Source organism: Molossus molossus, unplaced genomic scaffold (assembly GCF_014108415.1).
Source record: "Molossus molossus isolate mMolMol1 unplaced genomic scaffold, mMolMol1.p scaffold_m16_p_17, whole genome shotgun sequence".
Taxonomy (NCBI): domain Eukaryota; kingdom Metazoa; phylum Chordata; class Mammalia; order Chiroptera; family Molossidae; genus Molossus; species Molossus molossus.
In genome coordinates, this window is record NW_023425352.1 from 60,498,151 (window position 1) to 60,520,171 (window position 22,021).

A 22,021-nucleotide genomic window follows, 5' to 3' on the forward strand; every position below is an offset into this window, starting at 1 on the left:
AAGGGCCTCTAATGAAAGTATCGGAGTCCGGAGTCCCCACCCGCGAAGGACCGAACGAAGCTAGAGTTATGAGGACGAGGGACTGCACGCTGGAGGCCAGGTTCTCCCGGCGTCGTGCTGCGGGGATGTAGCTAAGGACGTGCTGTGGGCGCGGAGCCGGAGATCTCCCCCCACAGGGGCGGGGCAAGGTCACGTGGGAGCAGCGAGCGGCGCAGGCGCGAATCTGCGCAGGCGCCATGGGCGGGGGAAGAGTTCGGTCTTCCACCCCCCGAGTCGGGCGAGGGAGCAAGCGGGCGGGAGGGAGGTGCGAGCAGGACGTGTTCCACCGAGGGCTCTGTGAGTCATGTGACCTCCGCCAAGGTGGGCTCCGCCTCCGCGCAGGTGAGGAAACTGAGGCAGAGCCGGGTCGGTGGTGCACGGATTGATTAGCTGCGGGGTTTGTGATGTCTTCCCGGTCTGGCGGTCCAGAGCCGGGCAGAAGCTCCTTCGGAGCCCGCCCGCGCGGCTGCACCTGCGGAGGCTCGAGGTGGCCCCCACCACGCTCAGTGGCCGACGCCCCCTCTCGGCCCTGCGGCGCCGCCCGCCTGCCCCTGGACTCCGCGGTCAGTGGAAAAACCCCGCGTGGGGGTCAGGGACCCGGGCTGGACCGGCGCCTCTGACTCGCGAAGAGCCCCGCCCGCCCCGCTGCCAGGCTGTTGGAGGACGATGCCCGATGCCCGGGCCGGCCTGAATTGCTGAGAAAGCACTTCACTGTGGCGCGTGGGTCCCGCGAGGCCGAGCCGGGGAGAGCAGGGGGCGGCCGGGGGCTGGCGGGCGGAACAGCTGGGAGGTGAGCGGATATAGGCGAGGGACCTGGCTGGCGTCCTCCGGGCTCCGTCCTGGCATAGGGTCATGTGTTTAATGGGACCACGATTTGTCTTTTCAGAATCTCATAGGCACCTGTTTGCCTCCCTTTCCAAAAGGTTGCAAACGCCTGACACAACTGGAAAAAGCCCAAGTATAGAGGCTAAAACACTGAGCCGAAGTCTAGGAATGAAAAGATGAACAAAGCACCAGTCCTCGAGGTTGTTGCAGGGACCTGGAAATAAAGGAGATGGAAAAGATAGTTAAGGCCCCGCCTGCCGAGGGCTGTGGGGAGGCAGCACACCCGCGAGTTCAAAGCCAGACTGGGTCAGGCCCGGCTAACGCGAAGCCTCTTTTCCTTACCACACCATGCTCCTTCCACAGCCCAATTTCCTAGACATCAGTCTAGTTTTTTATTGTATTTTAATGTGTTTTCTTTTGAGCTTGGCAGATGAATACAGAAAGAGAATAGTTACTTAGGATTCATTTTGAAAAGCATTGTCTGGGAGCCAGCTTGTATAGACTGGAATGCTCCTGCTGTGGCCCAACACTGGACACTGAGAAGTGGGATGCAGAATGTGAACCCCGACTTTTTAAAACTTACCTGGTCATCAGAAACTCTTCATTTCGTGTACAAACAACATTTTAGGGACAATTAATGACTAATCTGGAAATGAGTAAGAATTATACCTCATGTTTTTGTCACTTTGTCAGGTAGCTTGCAAAGCACCACCTGTACATTTAATCCTTTGCTTACAACTCTGTAGAAGGTAATTCTGGAGTTGTTCCTGGTTTACTGATGCAAAAAATAGTCCTTGTCCAAGTTCTTACAGCTTGTAGGGATTTGAATTATATTTTATTATTGGTCCAGCCCTTTCCATATTGCTCTCCTTTGTAAAGCATGTCATTTAGTTGAGATCTTGTGCATTGTTCCTGAGGGGTACAGAAGACGGTTCTGATGATTGGTTGTCTCATCAGCTTGTGTCACTGAAATGGTGCTTGAAAAGTCTAGTGAGGATGAATCCTGGGTTATGTCACCTCATGCTCTGTCAGTATCCCAGAAATAAAGCAGCCTGCCTGCCAGGTTACTTCTCTCTTTGTGACATGTTGAGCAGAGAGACTTCAAGTGTCCCTCTGCTGAACTTGTGTGGCAAGAACTGTCTGGGGGCACTGAGAGGGAGCCAGCCTCTCCTCTGAGCTCAGTGGCCTCTGGCACAGGGAGATTACAACTAAGCAGTGCCCTTTGCCTTCTCTGGTGTTGCTAGTGCAGAAGGCAGTGTTGGCAGGTTGGTGTGTGGGTTGTGGAGTGAGCAGTTGGGTGAGAGGGGCCTGAGATGAGCCAGAGTTCCCTCCAGACCTAGAACTTCCTCTCAGGAGGCAGGCCTGCAGTGACACAGCTGGAGAAGTTCAGTGTTTTGTGTTCTTCAGCCGTCCTACTGTCATCGGAGAATGAGTGAATCTGAGCCCTACAAAGAAGATAATGTGGCCTTACAATTCTGAAGTTTCTATTGCTTCACCTACATTCTCCCTGATAACCTCTCAGAGTGCTCTTGTTTTTAAGGAGACACAGGTTCAGAGGGACAAGGTGACCTCTCAGAGTCAATAGTGAGAACCCAGGGTTTTTGTCCTGAAGCCCATTGTTTTGTGGTATCGCTCTTGTCTTCCCATCCACACTCATAAAACTTGGTAGATGAGGTGCTCTGAGCCTACTCAGGAGCCTGTGCAAATAAGGAGCAGAATGGCCAGATATTTCGGGGGTGGGGGTGGGGTGGGATGCTTTGTAGCTTCAGAATCACCGATCAGAGGAAAGAACCTTCCTAGCCTCCACATTCCATTCCTCCCTCACCCAGGGCAGTGTCTGAGAGTTCTCCAGTAGCTCACTATGTCCTCTTGTTCTGCTTTTTGCATCTGTTCAGAAACTTCTGAATCTGGCATCTGAAAGTCGGGCTGGGCCAGAGCTGGGTAGCTCATTGCAAATGGCTAGTTCTGTGATACTTGATGATAAGGGTGGGTGGGAGCAAATTCCCTAGTGTGGGCCTTGGGTGCTTGTGTCACTAGGCTACTTAACTGGATTTTCAAGCCTATGTTGTTATCACTCAGAATTGATAAGACCTTGTTACTGTGGGTTGGAGAGATGCATAAGGGCTTCTCAGCTGAGAATGGACAGTGTGACCCTTATGAAACATTTGGCTTTGGATTATAAACTTCTTGCGGAGCACTGGTCTGGGAAAGGCTGGTGCTCTAGCTGCCAGATTCCCAGGCCCTGTTCAGGAGCAGCTTTGCTTTCAGCCTTCTTCAGGCCAGTGAGTAGACTTCAGGACCTGCAGTCATCCCCCCCCCCCCGAGCCCTGAACCCCCATACTGTTCTAGTCTTTGTAAGAGTGTTCAATGCAGGGTAAATAGTCATGGACTGAGAGTTGAGAGTCCCAGCACAGTCACTGACCAACCCTCCCTTGTGTGACTTTGGACTAGCTAGCCCCTTCTCTGTTCCTTACTTAGTTTCCTTATTTACTCAGTGAAGGAGGTGCTCAACTAGAGCACTGAGGGGCAGAGGGGAACAGAGGAGAGCAGAGAAGGGAGATGAAGCATCCTTTCCAGGCTTGTTCACTGAGGGCCTCAGGTGAGGCGGCCCACGTGCACCCTTAGCTTCCTTTGTTTCCCTCAGCACCCCTTTCTTCCTTCTGCCCTGGCTCTGCCTCAAGCCAGCTCATTCTCAGGAGGGAGGATTCCCTGGGTGGGGCTGAACTGGGCAGGTGTACCCTGAGTGTTTAGAATATGATGCTGTCTCTACTTGTTTCAGGCATGAATTAACCCACTCAGTGATGGTACTTTGTTTTATTAAGATTTGATCAGTTCCTGCCCAACTTTGTTTTATTAAGACTTGATCAGTTCCTGCCCAGAGACAGGTCCTTGAACAGGTAGGAGGTAGGCCTGGGGAAGCAGGGAGTGTGAATGCATGCCCAGCAGGAGAGGAGTAGGGGCAGCTGTTCCCTTAGCTTTCTGGATGGCGGAACTCTGGAGTTGCAGTCATGCTGTACTTTAGTGTCTTTGGAATGCAGAACTGAGACAACCTCATAGATTTTCTAGTTCCTTCCTCTGTGTGCACAGATGAGAGACCCAGGCCCAGAGTGCCTTCATAGCCTGTCGGATTGCCCTGCCAGTGAGCAGTAGAGTCGGGGTTCAACCTAAGGTTACCTAAACCCCAGGCATGAGTGTTTTCTTTTAAGGTCATACCAGCACTGTCCACAATTACCTTCCGTGCTGAGCTGAAATTGGGTGGCTTCAAATTAGTTCCAGCCCTGCCTCACTTGTGAGGTTTAAAGGGTAAAATTTGGATCATTTTGTTAGCAATTTAATGCCTACTAATACCAGGATATGTGTTAAGTGCTAGAGATGAAGGAATGAATAAGGCCCCTGCCCTCATATTGCTGCAGCATATTGTGTAGACAGACATGTAAAGAATTCAAATACACTGAGTCCATTTGTTTGTGCAATGTGCAAAGATATGTGTGTGTTTGCATATGCACGCACGCTATATAATCAGAGGTGAAGGATCAGTCAGTTGCTGGGGCTTTCCGGAGAGGTTTTGGAAAGAAAATGTGACTTGTTCTGGGCCTTTACCTAGTTGGCATGAATGGGGAGGGTGTTCTGGGTAAAGGAAGCAACAGTAGCAGCAGTGCAGAGCCTAACAACATGTTTTAGTTCTTGCACATTGAGTGGTCTGGTGAGGGCGCTGAAGTGGTAGGGTTGAGGCTGAATGGTGGGCTGAAGCTGAGTTGTGAAGGTCCATAAGCAAGGGGAAAAGGTGATCAGGTCTGTGTGTTACACTTGCTCTGGCTACAGCGTGGAGGACAAGCTTTAGAGGACCTGACTAGAGCCAAGCCAAGCTCAGTCGTGTGGTTACTGAAATGGTCCAGGTACAAAGTGGTAGGGACCTGGGCCTGGACAGAAACAGTAAGGTTAAGAAGAGCATGCGTAGTAAACACATTTTCCTGACTGAGTGGTGTGGACAACGAAGAGAAAGAAAAGTGTGACTGTCTGTTTCTGGCTTGAGCAGTTGGCTAAATGCTTGTGTCATTCACTGAGCTAGGAAACCGGAAGGGAAACTGACTTTAGTGGAGGTCACTTATGGACATATTGCAACAGAGATAACCTATAGAACACCCAAGTGAAACTGAGTCAGGAACAGCAATAGAACCTGGAAGTCAATACCAAAGGGGGTGGATGGAGTGCTACAAGTTGGTGAGGTTGCCCAGGAAGGGAGTATGGGTTGAGAGGGGCCACTTAAGTGGCAAAGAAGGGAAGGTGAAGAAGCTAAAGAAGAGCCCTGGCCGGTTTGGCTCAGCGGTTAGAGTGTCGGCCTGCGGTCCCGAGAGACCCAGGTTTGGTTCTGGCTAAGGGCATGTACCTCGGTTGCAGTTTGTCCCCGGCCTTGGTTGGGTTGTGCGGGTGGCAGCCACTCCATGTGTCTCTTTCACGTCGATGTTTCTCTCTCTCCCTCACCCCCCACCCCACTCTATCTGAACAACAAAATGGAAAAATGTCCTCAGGTGGGGATAAAAAAAGAAGAGACATCAGGTGAGGGGCCTCAGTGGTGCTAGCTGACTTCCTGGGTGTGGGGAAGAATGGGGCAGGGTGCAGGCTGCCCACACAGCCATGGAGAAAGGGACACCTTCCTCTGATTTCAGTTAGTGTGACACATGGACTGTATTAAGGGCTTCGCTTTATAAATTGTACCAAATAGCAGAGAGGGAATCTGTTGGCACCTGATAAATGTTATAATCTGCATGACTGCAGATGACTCAAACTTTGCTCAACTTTCTGGAAATTGACTGTTGGCACCTAGAGGAGCTCCAGGGTTCTGGGTGGCCTGGTCCTGCCCATGGAGTGAATGAGCTTGGGGCCATAGGCAGCACTCTGGGGCTCCGCCTCCAGCCCTCTCCTGCTTTCGAATCAGTGCAGGGTAAGCCTCTGTCAGCAGAAGCAGGAGTGTGGATGCTGTGAATGGTGAGTGCCCTGTTCCCAGGTGTGAACTGCCCAAGGTGGGGATAAGGGACCATGTGTTGGGGAGGGAAGACACCTTGTGAAGCTCTGGGCTGCAGGGAAGAAAAACTCTGTAAATCGAAATGGGGAGGAGAGGGTAGAGTTACAATGAAGAACCAAGAATGGGAAGACTCCAAAGCGAGCTGTTTTTGATAGTCACAGGGTGTGACTGGGGTGCCTTAGGAGCCTTAGCATTCCCCTTGGCCAATCCCCCCATTTTGGATTTGAGGAGAATGAGGCCGGGTGGAATCAACCCAGCTTGACCTAGGGAGCCTAACTGGGTCTCCTCCCCCAAGGCACCCTGAGCTGCCACTATGAGCTGCCACATCTGTTGTTGGTTTGTGGTCTTATCATGGTCACCTTCTTGTGTGGGGGAGGACAGATCAGATAAGTCCCACAATGAAGAACTGAATACTGTAGCTGTGTCAGGTGGGGGCTGGCTCTTCTATAAACAACCTTGCGATTATCTTTCAGAGAGACTGACCCTTCCTTAAGGGAAGGGGCTGGAAAGGGAGGAGAGAGAAGGGACATCTGTCATATGGTAAATTTCCTTTAGAGCAGGAATGGGGAACCACCAGCCTGCAGGCTGTATAAGGCTCACGAAATCAATACCAGCTAACATCACATGCCTTAACAAATTAGCCTGATTAAACATAGCAGGCTAATATTTCAGTTGATAATTTTGTATGACCTGCAAATGATGTTATAAATATCCAAAAGGCCCTTGGCAGAAAAATGGTTCCCCACCCCTGCGTTAGAGTAAACATGGTTTGACTGTATTTGATAACTGAAAAAATACGTTGATATTTAAAATTCTCTTTAAGACAAAGGGGATGATACCTCTTAACCTCCAGAAACCCACAAATGAAGGTGTTGGGAGGTGCAGTATGACAGTGGAAAGACGGCCAGCTTTGGAGTCCTAGTGATCTGGGTCCACGGTGCAGCACGGTGCCTGCTGGCTCTGTGACACTGGAGAAGGTGCTGAACTTCTCTGAACTTCAGTGCTGTCGGCTGTAAAACGGCACCGTCTCTGCATCATGAGACTGTTGAGTGAGATTAGTTCATGCATGTGAGTGACACTAAATCAATGCTGGTTTACTGCCTCCCTGTCTTCTAGTTAGTGGCCTAAGTGATCTATGTGAAAATGCGTTGTTCTATTTAGATTTTTTTTAAAGATATGTTTTTATTGATTTTTTTTAGAGGGAAAGGAAGGGAGAAACATCGATGTGAGAGAGAAACTTAGATCGCCTGCCTCCTACTTGCCCCCTACTGGGGAACGAGCCCGCAACCCGGGCATCTACCCTGTCTGGGAATTGAACCGGGACCTCCCAGTCCATGGGGTGATGCTCAATCCACTGAGCAACACTGGCTGGGCATGGTTAGATTTTAAAGCTCCTTCTACCCACCCTCTTTTTGGTGGGTGGGAGTCTCTGTGATTCAGATTGAGTTCGCTCTCGCTGTGCAGCAGGTTGCAGTGGTGCATACTCTAAGACATGCCAGGATGGAAATTGCTTTGTACCTCGCGGAGCCTTGGTTGAGGGGCTGGTCCTAGACACTTTCTAGGTGTTTCCAAAGTCAGTTTTCACCACTTTCCACCCGAAGAAGAGCCAGCTGCCAAAGGCCCCCTGGGAGCATGTGTTCGTGGGGAGGCCTGACTCTCCTCTAGTGCTAACAAGGCTCTCGCTAGTGCTGCATGGCCTGGGGATGAGGTCCTCGCTCCCTGCTTGGACTTTCTGGATCACAGCCGGAGGAGGTGGTGGGGTGGTAGATATTGCTCCTGGTGGTTTTGGAGCCCACATCTTGTGCTCCACCTCTTGAACTTGAGGTAGAGAGTTGGGGGCCTTTGGGACATGGAAGTTTGCATTCTCAGAACACCTTCAGTGCTGACATCTACCCCGGCCAGCCTGCTGCTTGCCCAGTTTATTCAGCTCAGGCCTGACCTAGCTCTTCCATTCTGCCCTCAGGGTCCTGAATAGTCTCCAAAGACACTTCCTTCTGGGTGCTTCTGTGGCTGCCCAGAGCCGACAGAACCAGCTCTCAGCCCTGCACTGCCATAGCTCCATATTCATACTTTCCCCAAGCTGCCTTACTTTTCCTCCTGAATTTTTGTTACCTGTGTACTAGGCCTGTGTCTCCTTAAGGATTGTGTATCATTTAGTTTTACATTCACCTAAATTGCCATTTATTAGACAGATCTGTGTCGAATAAATATTTGGAAATAAACTTTGAGTCTAGTATAGTCTGATTCCCTTGTACTCTTTTTTTGTGGTTGTTGTTAATCCTCACCTGAGGATATTTTTCCATTGATTTTTAGATAGAGTGGAAGGGAGACAGAGACAGACAGACAGATATTGGCTGTCTTCTGCATGACCCCCACCAGGGCTGGGCATCGAATCTGCAACCCAGGTATGTGCCCTTGACCTGTAATTGAATCTGCGACCCTTCAGTCTGCAGGTCGACACTCTAACCACTGAGCAAGACCGGCCAGGGCTGATTCCTTTGTACTTTTGAGCAACCAGTCTAAATGATTGTTGATGGAGCCTTTTTGCCTCTAAGAATAGTTGTGGTGTGCTGGAAGGAAGTGGAGCTGACAGACTGGAAGGGTCGCTGGACTTCCTGCCATGCACCAATGTGTTCCAGGAGCTGAAGCACTCCTTTTGTAGGGTAGTTGCAAGCTGGCCTTTGAGTACTGATGTAGAGATGCTATTAGATCTGTGATCGGAGACAACACCATGTGCTCCTGAGTCATTCACATATGACAGAAATCCTGGGATGTTTTGAAAGTGTGTAAAGGTACAGCAGTTGTTCCAGACGTTGTGGAATCTCTTGTTTACAATAGGCAGGTAAGAACTATGGTTTTCCTCCTAATTGTTTTGTGAACTGGAATCCAGTAATGCGTGTAACTTTGCTCCATAAAAGAATTGGAAGCCAGCCCACAGAAGGTTCTTTCCTGCTTGGCCCAAGAACTTTGGTCTTCCGTAAGTCATCAGTTTCATGATTCAATTCTGTTGAATTCATTTCAGGACACATTTATGGAGAGCCCACTGTATACCAAACAAGAACTGTGTTAGGCACAGGAGGTTCAGAGATAAACTGAGGAACAGAGTCAAAGAAGAGAAAACTGGCAGATAGGTCTGAATCTTGTGTCAAACACATTAGATGGATCATGGGTGCAATATGGGCACAATACCAAGGTGGGGGTGAATATGCACTTCTTGGGCTGGGAGTGGGGGTAGGCAGAGTATCCAGGATGCCTTCTTGAAGAGGTGTCTGAATCTTGAGGAATAGAATGAACAGGGTGGGACATTCCAGGCAGAGGTGTGAAGATGTGTTCCTGCCTTTGACTCACTGTCACCATCGCTGCCCTCCCACAGTGAGCTGAGGGGACAGAAGTCGGGGCCTGGAGGAGGACCCAGCTCTCCAAAGCCAGCCTGCCCTCCTGGCCAGCCAAGCACAAAATCCTGAATTCTTTGTTCCAAGACAATGCTTCTCAGTCTAAATGTGCATATGAATTGCTTACCTGATCTGATTACAGTGCAGTGTATGGTCCTGGCTGGTTTGGCTCAGCCACATGGTAGAGTGTGGGCCGCAGGACCAAAGGGTCGTGGGTTCGATTCCTGGTCAAGGGCACATACCTCGGTTGCAGGTTCAATCTCTGGCCAGTCAGGGTCATGCAGGAGGCAGCCAATCAGTGTGTCTCTCTCAAGCATGTTTCTCTCTTTCTCTTTTTTTTTATCCTCACCCAAGGACATTTTTCCATTTTTTTATTCAGACAGAGTGGGAGGGAGAGAGAGAGAAATAATCGAGGCGAAAGGGACACATCGAGTGGCTGCCACCCGCACAGCCCAACCAGGGCAAGGGACAAACTGCAACTGAGGTATGTGCCCTTAGTGGGAACTGAACCCGGGTCTCTCTGGACCACAGGTCGACGCTCCAACCGCTAAGCCAAACTGGCCAGGGCTCTCGTTCTCTCTCTCTCTCTCTCTCTCTCTCTCTCTCTCTCTCTCTCTCTCCCTCCCTCCCTCCCTCCCTCCCTCCCTCTCTCTTCCCCCTTCCCTCTCTCTCTTTCGCTCTGTCTAAAAATCAATGGAAAAATAGCCTCAAGAAAAGATTAAAATAAATAAATAAATAAATACAGTGTATGATTATTCCTGGGGCCGGAGGTAAAGCTTGAGTTTCTGTGTGCCCGCATGACCACATTTTGAGTAGTGAGGCTGTAAGAAACTTCTCTCCCAACTGAGTCCCTTACATCAGAGATACCACAGCAGTATCCCCTCCCCCAACACACACTGCCCTCCCCCTTTTTTTCCTCTCCCCTAATATACAGAGATGCCAATTTCTTCTTTTTTTAATGCTGTTTTCATTTGGTCATTCCCACCCCCACCTAGAAGTTCCTTTTTATTTCTTTTTTATCCCCACCCGAGGACATTTTTCCATTTTTTGTTCAGATTGAGTGGGAGGGAGAGAGGCAGGGGGAGGAAGAGAGGGAGGGAGAGAGAGAGAGAAACATCGACTGAAAGGGACACATCGAGTGGCTGCCACCCGCACAACCCAACCAGGGCCGGGGACAAACTGCAACCGAAGTACATGCCCTTGCGGGAACCGAACCCGGGTCTCTCTGGACCGCAGGTCGACGCTTTAACCGCTGAGACGAACCGGCCAGGGCAATCCTTTTTATTTCTTACTCAAATCTGAACTTCCCAGGCTGGCCTAAGCACGGGTCTGGCCTGCCCACCATTTTCCAAAACCATCACTACCAAGTTACTCCCAGTCCCACCTCCTGGCCCTGGTGGATCCCTTACACCTCCCTCCCTTGGCAGTGATACGTAGATTTCTGAGCATTTGCTTAATCTTAGGAGAAGTCCTCTCCCTGGCCAAATCCTGCAGGGGAGAGGTAAGTCTTTGGTTAGGAGGGCCATACACACACACCAGGTCCATACCTGGTGATTTCAGCACAAAAATTATGCCAGTATTTAGGGAGAAAGGCTGCAGTTCTAAGTCAGATTCTTAGGATGGTGAGAGGACTCAATGGAAAGATACATTTTGTAAGTGGTTGTCATTTGAAGGAAGGCTCAATAGGGTACCTGCTGCTGTACAGGGGTGGGCTGCTTCCAGGAGCTCCCACCCATTAGCACAAGGCTTCTTAAATACAGGAAGCCCTAGTGAGACACTGATGCAGGAGCTCAGCACAGGGCCCCTCTGGAGCAGACACCCAGCACCCAGCACTGTGCTCTTGCATATGCCTGCTCTCTCAGTGTATACTCCCATTCATTTGACAGGCATCTGTGTAGTTCTGTTCACAGGGAAAAATGTCAGATTAGATACTTTAATAGTGGCCATCTCTATTAAACTATATAACTTAATAGGTAGTGGATGTTCAAAAAATACCTGCTTTCTTGTCAACTACGATTTTATGAATTGCTTCTTTTTGTTTTTGTTTTGTTTTTATCATAAGTCTGTTTTATTTGCATATTGAGTAAAAAATAAAGCTGTTATCAGTTGGGAGAAATATACTGAGATTGCCTGCCCACCATGAAGGGGCCCTCTGGGAACTGCTGGGACTGGATGAGTAGGGTACGGTCTCTGTCTCTGAGGTATTCTCAAAGAGGAAAAAGGGTAGGGTAACAGGACAGTGATTGGTGGGATAGGGTTTATAGCCTCTGATCACAGGAGAGAGTTGCCTTCCCTGGGGAGATGATAGCTGAGACTCCTGGACTGTGAAGGAGAGGCAGGCATCGACTCAGAGGGAAGAGAGGGCACAGCGCAGATGAGCACCACAGAGCTGGGAGGCTGCAGCCTTGGGCATGGGAGAGGGACCAGCAAGAGGAGCGTCTGAGGGGCTGTCATTTCACTGTCATCGCTCTTGACTCACTGGTGAGCTCTGTGGGGCAGGACCTCCATGTGTCTGTTGCATCCAGCTCCTGTAGCCGCAGCCCTTGCCCAGCCCCTTCCCAGCCCTGCTGCTCTCCTCCCCTTGCCTCTGGCCACCTGGTGGCTGCCCAGCTGGAGCCTTGCACTGCGGAGATCACATTTCAGCTCTGTTGTGAGCAGTAACGTCGTCTTCCTTCCTCTCAATCTCCAGAAATGTCTTTCCTCCAGGATCCAAGTTTCTTCGCCTTGGGGATGTGGTCAATTGGTGCAGGGGCCCTGGGGGCTGCTGCCGTGGCACTACTCCTGGCCAACACAGACATATTTCTGTCCAAGCCCCAGCAAGCAACCCTGGAGTATCTGGAGGAAATAGATCTGAAAACACTGGAGAAGGGTAAGTAGTGACCCCTCTGGTCTCAGTACTTTTCCAAGTCCCTGGGATGCAGACTTATTTTTTTTTTCTTTGTAAAATAACTTTTTTTTTTTTTTAATTGGAAAGGTAATATAACAACATTAGGAAAAATTTAACTTTTACATTCCTGGTAATTCTATTACACTAATAATGTTTTTATTTTTGTACCTTTTTTGCATGTTTACATATTACCATATATTTGTGATCTGGGTATACATGATATTTTACATTTTACCTTTTTCTTACCAAAATCATTTTTCACTTTTTATTGTTGTCTCTCTAACTATAATGATAACTTCCCCATAACATTTTGTAATATTGTACCACTGTTTACTAAACCAGCCATTCTAGAGCATGCGCTGAGGAATCTGGGCTTCTGCATCTTCACAAAACAGGAGCTCCTGAGTCAAACAAGTTTGAGAAATACTGTGTATCCAGTTCTGGGTTCCTGATGCTCAGCACAGGGAGTTGCTCACTGAAAGGAGGTGTCTGGATTGTTACTGGTACAGGCATGGCCAGCACTCACCTGTGGTGCAGCTGCGGCACATGGGGAGCACAGAACGGACCTGCCTGTCTCCCTCTTCTTGGAGGGCCCCCCGAGAGTCCCTGGTGGACAGCTGAGCACCACACATTCGCATGTGATAGCTCCATTGCCTGCCTCACTGCTCAGCACTGGATCTGGAGCTCGGGGGATTTCAGTCATGCTGCTAGGGTGGGTAGGGTTGGCATGAGATTTGGAGAGAGCTGGGTGGGGCTCACTGATGAGGTGGTCTCCAGGTTGGCCCCTTAAAGGGAGGCCCTCGTCATCTGTTCAGTAAGTGAGGAACAGAGGCAGGAATGTGACTGCGATTTATGATGATGGTCATCTTTCTAAGGGATTAAGAAGCCCTGCAGAGAGACCTGTTGTTCAACCCAGGGATTCCCAGTCTCATACCCTGCCCCCCTTTTTTTCATATAACATCCCATAGGGACATGGATTCCTCTGAGAAATGTTAAGATAATAGGGTTCATACTCATTGGCCCCTCACTAACTCTGTATTATTAGAGACTGTGCTGAGCACTTACACAGCCATCTGTTAATAATCCCCGCAGCCGATGCTAGGCATCTGCATTCACAAACAAGAAAACTGAAGTCCAGGGGAGACACGGCATGTCCAAAGTCACACGGCTAGAGATTCCCTCTGACCTGGGTGCTGGCTGCGGCACTGTGCTGCCCCGGGCACTTCCTGGTTCCGTGTCTTCTGTCCTCCTCACTTACTGAACAGATAACACATTTAGGGTGATTTAAAAAAAAAATTTCTGTTGACTTAATCCATTTGAATCCTTTTTTAAGAGTTGGGGTTTTCTTAGCTGCCATTTTTCCAGAAATGTTTTAGTTTGGGATGTTCAAGTTTACAAATAGATTTTTTTTATGGGGGGGGGGCTTTGGAGTATACAGTAGGATCCTTACATTATATTAAGTTTCCTCAGAGGATTACTAGTCCCTGTCTGTGTTTCCTGTTTGCTTTTCCCACATGTGAAATGTGTGTCCAGGCCCAGATATGAACTTCTGAGCCGTCAGGGCGGATGGGGCAGGGCTAGGCAGAGATGATACTGAACTCTTTTCTTTTTCCCAGAACCAAGGACTTTCAAAGCAAAGGAGCTCTGGGCAAAGAATGGAGCTGTGATTATGGCTGTGCGCAGGCCAGGCTGCTTTCTCTGTCGAGAGGTGAGTGTATTTGGAGATCTGTTCAGAGAAAGGGGTCCTAGCAAGTGGGGCCAGCGCACTTCTAGCCGGGACCAAGGACCTGCAGGCCCGCTTCAGCCTTTTGTTAACACTTTTGCTATTTGCTCTAGGTGTTTCTTTTGACTCATTCTCTGTTTCTGTTCATTTAACAACTCCCCATATCCTGGGGTTAGCAACATACTTGACTTTCCTCTGTTACTCCCAAACCCTTTTACTCTTGTACTGTCTGTGTCCTGGACTAGCTTCCTATTGAATTAAGGACAGGGACCAGGGCCAATTCCGGGTTCCTGACGCTCAGCACAGGGAGTTGCTCACTGAAAGGAGGTGTCTGGATTGTTACTGGTACAGGCATGGCCAGCACTCACCTGTGGTGCAGCTGCGGCACATGGGGAGCACAGAACGGACCTGCCTGTCTCCCTCTTCTTGGAGGGCCCCCCGAGAGTCCCTGGTGGACAGCTGAGCACCACACATTCGCATGTGATAGCTCCATTGCCTGCCTCACTGCTCAGCATTGGATCTGGAGCTCGGGGGATTTCAGTCATGCTGCTAGGGTGGGTAGGGTTGGCATGAGATTTGGAGAGAGCTGGGTGGGGCTCACTGATGAGGTGGTCTCCAGGTTGGCCCCTTAAAGGGAGGCCCTCGTCATCTGTTCAGTAAGTGAGGAAGCTTGTCAGAGGAAGGCAGGATCCAGCCTTGTCACTTTACAGATAGGTAAACCAAGGACCAGATTGGTTTGGTCACACAAGTCAAGTCGGTGGCAGAAGACCCAGGTTCTGAGATCACTGCCCTGCCTGGGGGAGGACTGGGAGTGACAGCACTCCTGCCCTTGAGACCGCTTTGCTTCTCAGGTGGTGGCCTTGGCTTCATCCAGGTTGTCATCCTCATTTCTCTGGCTGTGCTCCCTGACCCTGAGGTGTTTCCTTCCAGCCTTGCAGACCTCTCTCCTGCTTGTGTGGTCGGGCTGACAGAGAAGCCGCTCACGTGACACGATGCTCTGCTGCACTTTGCACTCGGGGCACTGTCATGCTGCTGTTTCATTCCCTCCTCCCCATATCCCCGGGAAATACAGCTGCTTGTCATTCTCAATAAAGGAGGAAACTGAAGTAGAGAGGTTGTGGCCGTCACACTGCTGTGGGGAGGCATATTAATTTCCTAGTGCCGCTATGACAGATTCTCACCAACTAAGTGGCTTTAAACAATCCAGATTTATTCTTTTACAGTTCTAGAGGTCAGAATTCTGATTTCTTCTGAGGGTAGGTGTAGGAGGTAAACAGTTCTCTTGCCTGTTCAGATTCTAGAGGCATCTGCAGTCCTTGGCTCCTGGCCCCTCCTCCATTTCTAAAGCCAGCAGTGGTTGGTCTTCTTCCTCACAGGCATGACTATGCCATGGACTCTCTGTTTTCGTCCTCCACATTTAAGGACCCTGTGATTCCATGTGGGAACCACCTAGATAATACAGGAGTCTCCTTTATGATAGCCGATTGGCAACCTAAATTCCCCTTGATTCCCCCTTGCCTTGTAACAACACATATTCGCAGGTTCCTGGGATCAAGATATGGACTGGCCTCCTCAGAGGGTATTACTCTGCCTACCATAGTTTCAACTTAGAGCTTTTGACTCCAAATCTGTGATACCTCCAAATACCCACATGGAGGCCTGTTGTGACTTGACTTCTCAAGGCCAGTTAAACCGAAAAGGTTCCAACCCGTTTCCTGTGCTCTGGTCTCTGCCCTAGCAGAGTATTTTGTGGAGACTGGTGTTTCTAAAAGAATGGTGGATGGAGTCTGAGCTATTTTGAGCGGCCTCTGGAGGAGTGTGACTCTCCACTTCAAGGCTTTGTACAGTGACACACCCAGAGTAAAGAGCCCAGGAAAAGTGAGTAAAACCTTTCATCTCACACACAGGCGGTCTGGGACCACATCAGGCCTGTAGTCCTGCCTGCTCTGGGGCAAAGCTGCCACTCGCTGAAGCTCTTGATAAAAGCATTACGACGAATTCTGCTTTCCTTTTGCTGTTGTTCTGGAAGATAAATGAAAATTTAAACGTAGTTGCCACTAGACAGCAGTGTGTTTGTATTGGAGGCAAGTGAGCTGCAATTGAAAGGATTTCCTGCTATTTCTTTAATTCTGACACCAAATGTGGAAAAGGAATTTGTCTTAACTTCGAAGCTTACCATGACACAGGTGGTTTCATTCAGTCACCCAGCTGCAGCCCATGCACGTCTAGCTGTACTCCTCAGCTCTGCTGCGTTCTCCTTACTGTCCACCTAACCTCTAGTCCTCCCACCTGGTATCTAGTACCTTCTGTCTGTCCAGCCGTGTGCTGGGCACTGAGGGGTACAAGAAATGGAAGACGTCGTTTCTAACTAGGAGACACACTTGGGAACTTAAGAGACAGTGATCAACTTAGTGGTAACACACAGACCCAGTACAGAAAGTCACCCAGCAGGAAAGAGTGGATATACACAGAGAATCAGGGTTTTCATCCAGGCTGGACTAGCCAGGGAGAACCTTTTAGAACAGGGACCCCTTCCTAGAGGTGGGATTTGAGCTGGACAAAGAAAGAAAGTTATTGCAGTGAGGGAAGCCAACTGAGCAAAGGTGTGGAGGCAGATGTCCCCATGGCCTGCTTTTTGTCCAATAGGCCCTTGTGCTAGTTGGTCTAGTGCAGGGAAGGGCCTAGAAGGAGAGAATGAGTTCGAAGAGAAGCATTGTAGGTAGGGGTAGAGGACCATGTTTGGGTACAATCTCTTCGTTTTTGGATACCCCCTGGGCAGCGGTTAGGATACCCATAACAGGAGCCTAGCCTCTTCGTCCCACCACTGAGAAGACAAGAAGGCTGTGCTAAGGATGGGCCCTGAACCCTGTACTGCCCCAGTGCCTAGAGGGGACAGTGTTATCTGGGCTGCACAGGCCTTAATTGTTTCTGGCATTGTGTTGCCTTCGCTCTTCTGCGTGCAGTGCCGGCCATGCTCTGGCCTGTAGGGAAGTGGGCATTAGTTGGCCATAGAGCCACAGGAGTTTGTGCCCCTAACCTTTTCTGTTTTCTGCAGGAAGCTGCAGATCTGTCCTCCCTGAAGCCCAAGTTAGATGAGCTGGGTGTCCCCCTCTATGCAGTGGTGAAGGAGCAGATCAGGACTGAAGTGAAGGACTTCCAGCCTTATTTTAAAGGAGAGATCTTCCTGGATGAAAAGGTATGTGCTGTGAGTCTGTGACAGACAGGTGGGGATGTGCTTGGGTGTAGAGAGGTTGGTCCCCCAGGGTGTGTCTGGCCTAGAGCTGGAAGCTGGGCTGGGCTCCCTTTCAGCTGCCCTGAACTTGCAGGGGCCTTCCCAGCCCTCGGAGCTGAGCCTGATTGGACACTGAAAAGCCGTCTTCCCACGTATTAGTTGAGCCCTTCCTGAACTGTCACTTGGGGAAAGGAACCTAGGAAATAGCTAAAAGTCTGCTGTGGGCCCAGTGTAAGCCCATGTCCCTTAATTCATTGCAGTCATGTTTCTTTTCCCTCTACTGTCCCCTCTGCAGAATGTAGGCGTGTAATCACCCCATCAGGCACGAGAACCCTGTATGCCTCTGAGCAGTAGGTCCCGGTCAGGGCTGACAGCTACCGAGGTCAGGCCTGCCGTGAGGTGGGAGCTGTTTCCTCTGGCAGCTGAGAGTGCTCCAGGGTGCTGGGGTGTGTGTTGGAGGGAGGACGTGCACCAGCAGGCTGTGAGTCTGTCTGAAAACCAGTGCCTCGCTGGGAACTCTCCTCCCTGGGGAAGGCAGGGCTACAGGCTACTCAGATGGGGTCTGTCCTCCTTGCTGCTACAGAAAAAGTTCTACGGCCCCCAAAGGCGGAAGATGATGTTCATGGGGTTTGTCAGGCTGGGTGTCTGGACCAACTTCTTCCGGGCCCGGAATGGAGGCTTCTCTGGAAACCTGGAAGGCGAAGGCTTCATCCTCGGGGGAGTTTTTGTGGTGGGATCAGGAAAGCAGGTAAATTCTTAGTGTTCACTTGTGGTCTGTGGGTGTCTGTGTCTGTGCGTGTGAGACCCCCATGGGGGTGACTTTTGCTACTCAGTCTCCCAGTCTTCCTTCTAGAAAGCCAGGGAGCACGAGGAAGGGAGAGGGGAAGAAATGGCCGTGATCACACCCCTCACTTCTCAGCAGTGTCGGGGTGGGCGAGAGCGCAGGCACGGGGAGTAGCTGGCCGGGGGCACTGCGGGGGCCTGAGCCAGGCTTCCGATGTCTGTCGAGTTCTGTTTTCTGTACTTGAACAAAGGCATAGTTTTTTTCTGTCAAGAGTGTACTTCTTTGCAGTGTTCCCAGGTCATCAAGGATGGACATTAGAGAAAAGTGAAGGGGACAGAAGGATTCAAAACAGGCCTAGTTAGGGAAAGTAGCAAGGAGCGATGTGGGGAGAGACATGCTTTTCACTTTAGGGTCCTGGTATCAGCCGCTCCCGGAGGGGTAACGGACTTTTCATCGCACAGGCTGTCTTGGGCCCTGGCTATGAGGATCAGTAACTGGGGGACCCCAAGGGAAGGTGTGGGGAGAAAAGGTCTCGGTGGGCCCCAGATGCAGGTGGGTGAGTGCTCCATGTCACCTTGGGCAGCTTTGAGCCTGGGGGTTCCCCTGCACTGGAGGGCAGTGCCAGCAGAGGGCGGGAGGACACAGAGCCCGGATGGGGCACAGGGATACAGGCTCCAGGGTCCGCAGGAGAACCTAGAGACGGGTGCTTGACTTCTAGTCTGGTCTCTGACATCCTTAATATATGACATCAACACTAGGCCTAATCTGTAAAAAACAGGTTGTCTGCATTGGTGAATCTCACTGCTAACATTGATGATCACATAGTACTTTCCCTAATTTGGGAGCAATAAAAGCTAATGGGAATGGAAATCCTTCCATTTTAAGCTTGTACTTGGGAGGCCACTTCCTTAGAGGCTCTCAGCCTCTTCCCACTCTGGCACTCTGGACCCTTCCCTCCCTGTCTGCCTCCCCTCAGCCTCCAGGGCAGGGCTTGGCTCACCTGCCAGTCTTCTCTTGCCTGGCAGTGACTCATCTGGTGCTCTCGGCCCCCGTTCCTGGCTGGCATGCCGCTGGAGTTGCTAGGTGCGGTGTTTGGTGTGTTGGTGTTCCCTGAGCTCCTGCCTTCTTCCTTCCTGCCGGAAGGCTGACTGGTCTGCAGAGCCTCAGGACCGGCCCCCGGGTTTCTTTGGCGCAGACTTTTTGCAGCCCCACTGTGCCAGGTGCCACTCAGTGGGGACTTCCTTTCTAATCATCTTTAAAGCCTAATTACTTAAAGAAGTAATGTGTTTCCCACATTAAAAAAATTGAAAATGAAACAGTAGAAGGTCGGGAGAGCAGTTCTGAGCTCAGCCACAGACAATCTGTTCAGCAGAGTTTAGCTGAGAGGCCTTTTGTTTTCAGAAAACAGTATCTTACTAAACTAGATGTTCTTTTTCATGTAACAGGATATCACAAACGTTCCCCCATGCCATTTGTACTCGTCCTCAGTGTTTTACTGTCTGCATACTGCTTTACTGGCCAGTGGAGATCGCTTCCGATCAGCTTCCCTGGAGCCACCGCAGTGTGCTGGGCCTTTTATCTTCTTTAAAGGCTTTAGAAATAATGGTACAATGAACATGTTTACAGCTGTTTATGTTTTAAGTTTGAGTTCCCAGATGTCATGGGTCAAAGATCTAACAAGGATTCCTTGATTCTGATCTTAAACACATTATTTTATCTTTCTTTTTTTTTATCCTCACCTGAGGACTTTTTTTTTACATTTATCTTCAGATAGAGTGGGAGGAAGAGAGGGAAGAAGAGAGAGAGAGAAACATTGACACATCGAGTGGTTGCCACCCACATGGCCCCAAGTGGGCCGGGGACAAACCGTAATCGAGGTATGTGCCCTTAGCAGGAACCGAACCCAGGACTCTCTGGTCCACGGGCCGATGTTCTAACTGCTGAGCCAAACCGGCCAGGGCTGTTTTATCTTTCTTACTACTTCAGGGTACTTTGGGGTATCCTGTGTCTTAGTGTATTTTTCTTCACAGTATCAGAAGTGAGGGGCCCCCAGTTTCTTAGGAAAACTGAGCTGAAGAGAGCATCTCTCTTTTCAGATGGTCATTCAACACCTGCCAAGGGCCAACCTCTGACTCTGAGTTCCATGTCCACACCTTCCGGATCATTCAGTTCTCTGCCTGGAAGGTTCTTTTACCTCACCTCTACCTGCAGACATCCTGGTTCTCTCTCTTGCTTTATCATCTGTGAAGCCTTCCCTGATCGCCTGGTGATATTTGATCACCCCTGCTTGTACAGTCCAAATATTGTGATGTAGCTGTCCCCTGATCTGCCTTCCCTGAAACACTGAGCCCTGGGGAGAGCCAGGCCTGATTCTAGTCTCTGTTCTCTGCGGCGCGAGCACGGGGCTTAACAGACAGCCGCTGCTCAGGGTCTGTCTCATGAATGAATGACTCAGAGGACTGACGTTCCCTCTCCTTTCCTTTTAGGGTATTCTTCTTGAGCACCGAGAAAAAGAATTTGGAGATAAAGTAAACCCAGTTTCTGTTCTGGAAGCTGCTAAGAAGATCAAACCACAGACTTCAGCCTCAGAGAAAAAATGATTGGGTGCCACTCCAGCTCAGGGTCACCTAGGGGCACTCACCTGGGTTCACGGGGTACTGGGTTTCCACTGGTGTCTCTGAAGGTTTGAAACCCACATACACAATCTTCTCAGTATATAGACCATTAATTATTTTAACATTGTACTCTGTTTAGGCTCAATAAGACAAAATAACTTCCAAATCAGACTGAAAAAAGGTGAAGAAAGGAATGACGGATATTTCAGCTAAAACCTGGAAAATAGGCGGCTTCAAGCTGACTGGTGCACCTCATTACGAACGCCTGTGGAGTTTGAGGTGCTGTTAATTGAAATGAGTTTTATTTTCATGTCTTTAAAAAACTAAGAAAAATTGATGATTGACTAGAAGATTAAGGATATAAGGTTTTGGCTTGTGTGTTTTGTTAATGACTTGTTATTATAATGTTAACGTAATACTCACGTAAAGGAATTGATGTGTTCTGGATGGCTTGATAAAGGTAGATTATAAAATGAAATCTGATTTTTTGTCTTCCATTATAACCTCAGAGGTTTGTTTTTCTGTAAGAAATTATCATCTCTGGCTCTAATAAAATTATGTAGCAGAAATTGCCTATAAGTTTTTCTGATAAAGCTAACAATAAAAATATTACTATAATGATGGCTGAATTTAAATCATCCATGCCAAAGACTCTGAAGGAGAAAAATCAATCTTTTCCATGCATATGGGGTGAGGTGGCTAGTTCAGGACTCGGATGGTCTGACTTCACGGGGTGGCAGCTGTGTGGTGTGCACAGGCCTGGGAGGGGCTGGGCTTCTGCAGACTTGAGGGAATGCTGTCCAGTACTTGAAGTGGGTCAGTCAGTGACCTATCCCCTAGCAGCTATGATCCCTGGACTCAGATGAGAAATCTTTGGTGCCTGGAAGACCTTTGATTCTGAAATGGCATCTTGCAACGAAAGAAGAGTAGGCCCTATAAGGACATTGCAGCAATGGGTGCATACACAGAAACCTTATGATTTCCTTCACCAACTGTTTTACTCCTGGGTCCTCAGGTGAATGGGTCCTCTTTCTCTGGTTAGTATGGCATTATGGAAAAAGCAGCACATTGACTCATAAGATGGGTTTAAGTTCTAGTTTAATTGTGTGACTTTGAGCAAGATCTGGCCCTCAGCTCTGCCACTGGTGAAATGAGCATCATAATTCCTGTCTTCCATTCAGGGCTGTTTATCAGAAGTCGTTAAGGGAATGATAAATATTATAAACTGTGCTTCTCAAGCTTTAATGTACACGCAGATCACCTAAGGGTCTTGTTAAAATGGAGACTGTTAAAGAAAAAGCCAGACACTTGTTCAAGGTAGTAAAGACAGATTTCATTCAGTAATGGGTGCCGTAGAGGAGAGGCCTCAGGATAAAACAGCTCAACTGGGTTCTGTGCAGAGGTGACTGGAATTTTAAGAGCAAATGAAGGAGTGGGGAGGGGGAACAATAGGGGCTTGAACAGAGTCAGGGAGGTGGAAAATCACAAAAATCGGGCTAGG

At 49.5% G+C, this 22,021-nt stretch overlaps 1 protein-coding gene across 3 annotated transcripts; it reads left to right on the top strand.

Moving 5' to 3' along the window:
• Window positions 1–281: 281 nt before the first annotated feature.
• Window positions 282–21,113, top strand: PRXL2A (peroxiredoxin like 2A). 3 transcript variants are annotated; one of them, XM_036265972.1, is made up of 6 exons: window positions 282–381; window positions 11,969–12,148; window positions 13,783–13,874; window positions 16,945–17,085; window positions 17,705–17,869; window positions 20,392–21,113. In XM_036265972.1, exons 2-6 carry the CDS (start codon window positions 11,971–11,973, stop codon window positions 20,503–20,505), a joined length of 690 nt encoding a protein of 229 aa, XP_036121865.1. In that variant the 5' UTR covers window positions 282–381; window positions 11,969–11,970; the 3' UTR covers window positions 20,506–21,113. The 3 variants fall into 3 exon arrangements, with proteins under 3 accessions (XP_036121865.1, XP_036121867.1, XP_036121866.1); XM_036265974.1 differs by lacking the exon at window positions 282–381 and adding an exon at window positions 8,268–8,292 and having other exon boundaries at window positions 11,986–12,148; XM_036265973.1 differs by lacking the exon at window positions 282–381 and adding an exon at window positions 8,270–8,292.
• The last annotated feature ends 908 nt before the right edge of the window (window positions 21,114–22,021 follow it).

Bases quoted from the DNA above. Each gene is read 5' to 3' on its own strand.
- PRXL2A (XM_036265972.1), top strand. From the start codon at position 11,971: ATGTCTTTCCTCCAGGATCCAAGTTTCTTCGCCTTGGGGATGTGGTCA. The intron at 12,149-13,782 runs GTAAGTAGTGAC...TCTTTTTCCCAG, and splicing joins TCTGAAAACACTGGAGAAGG to AACCAAGGACTTTCAAAGCA. The intron at 17,086-17,704 runs GTATGTGCTGTG...TTGCTGCTACAG, and splicing joins AGATCTTCCTGGATGAAAAG to AAAAAGTTCTACGGCCCCCA.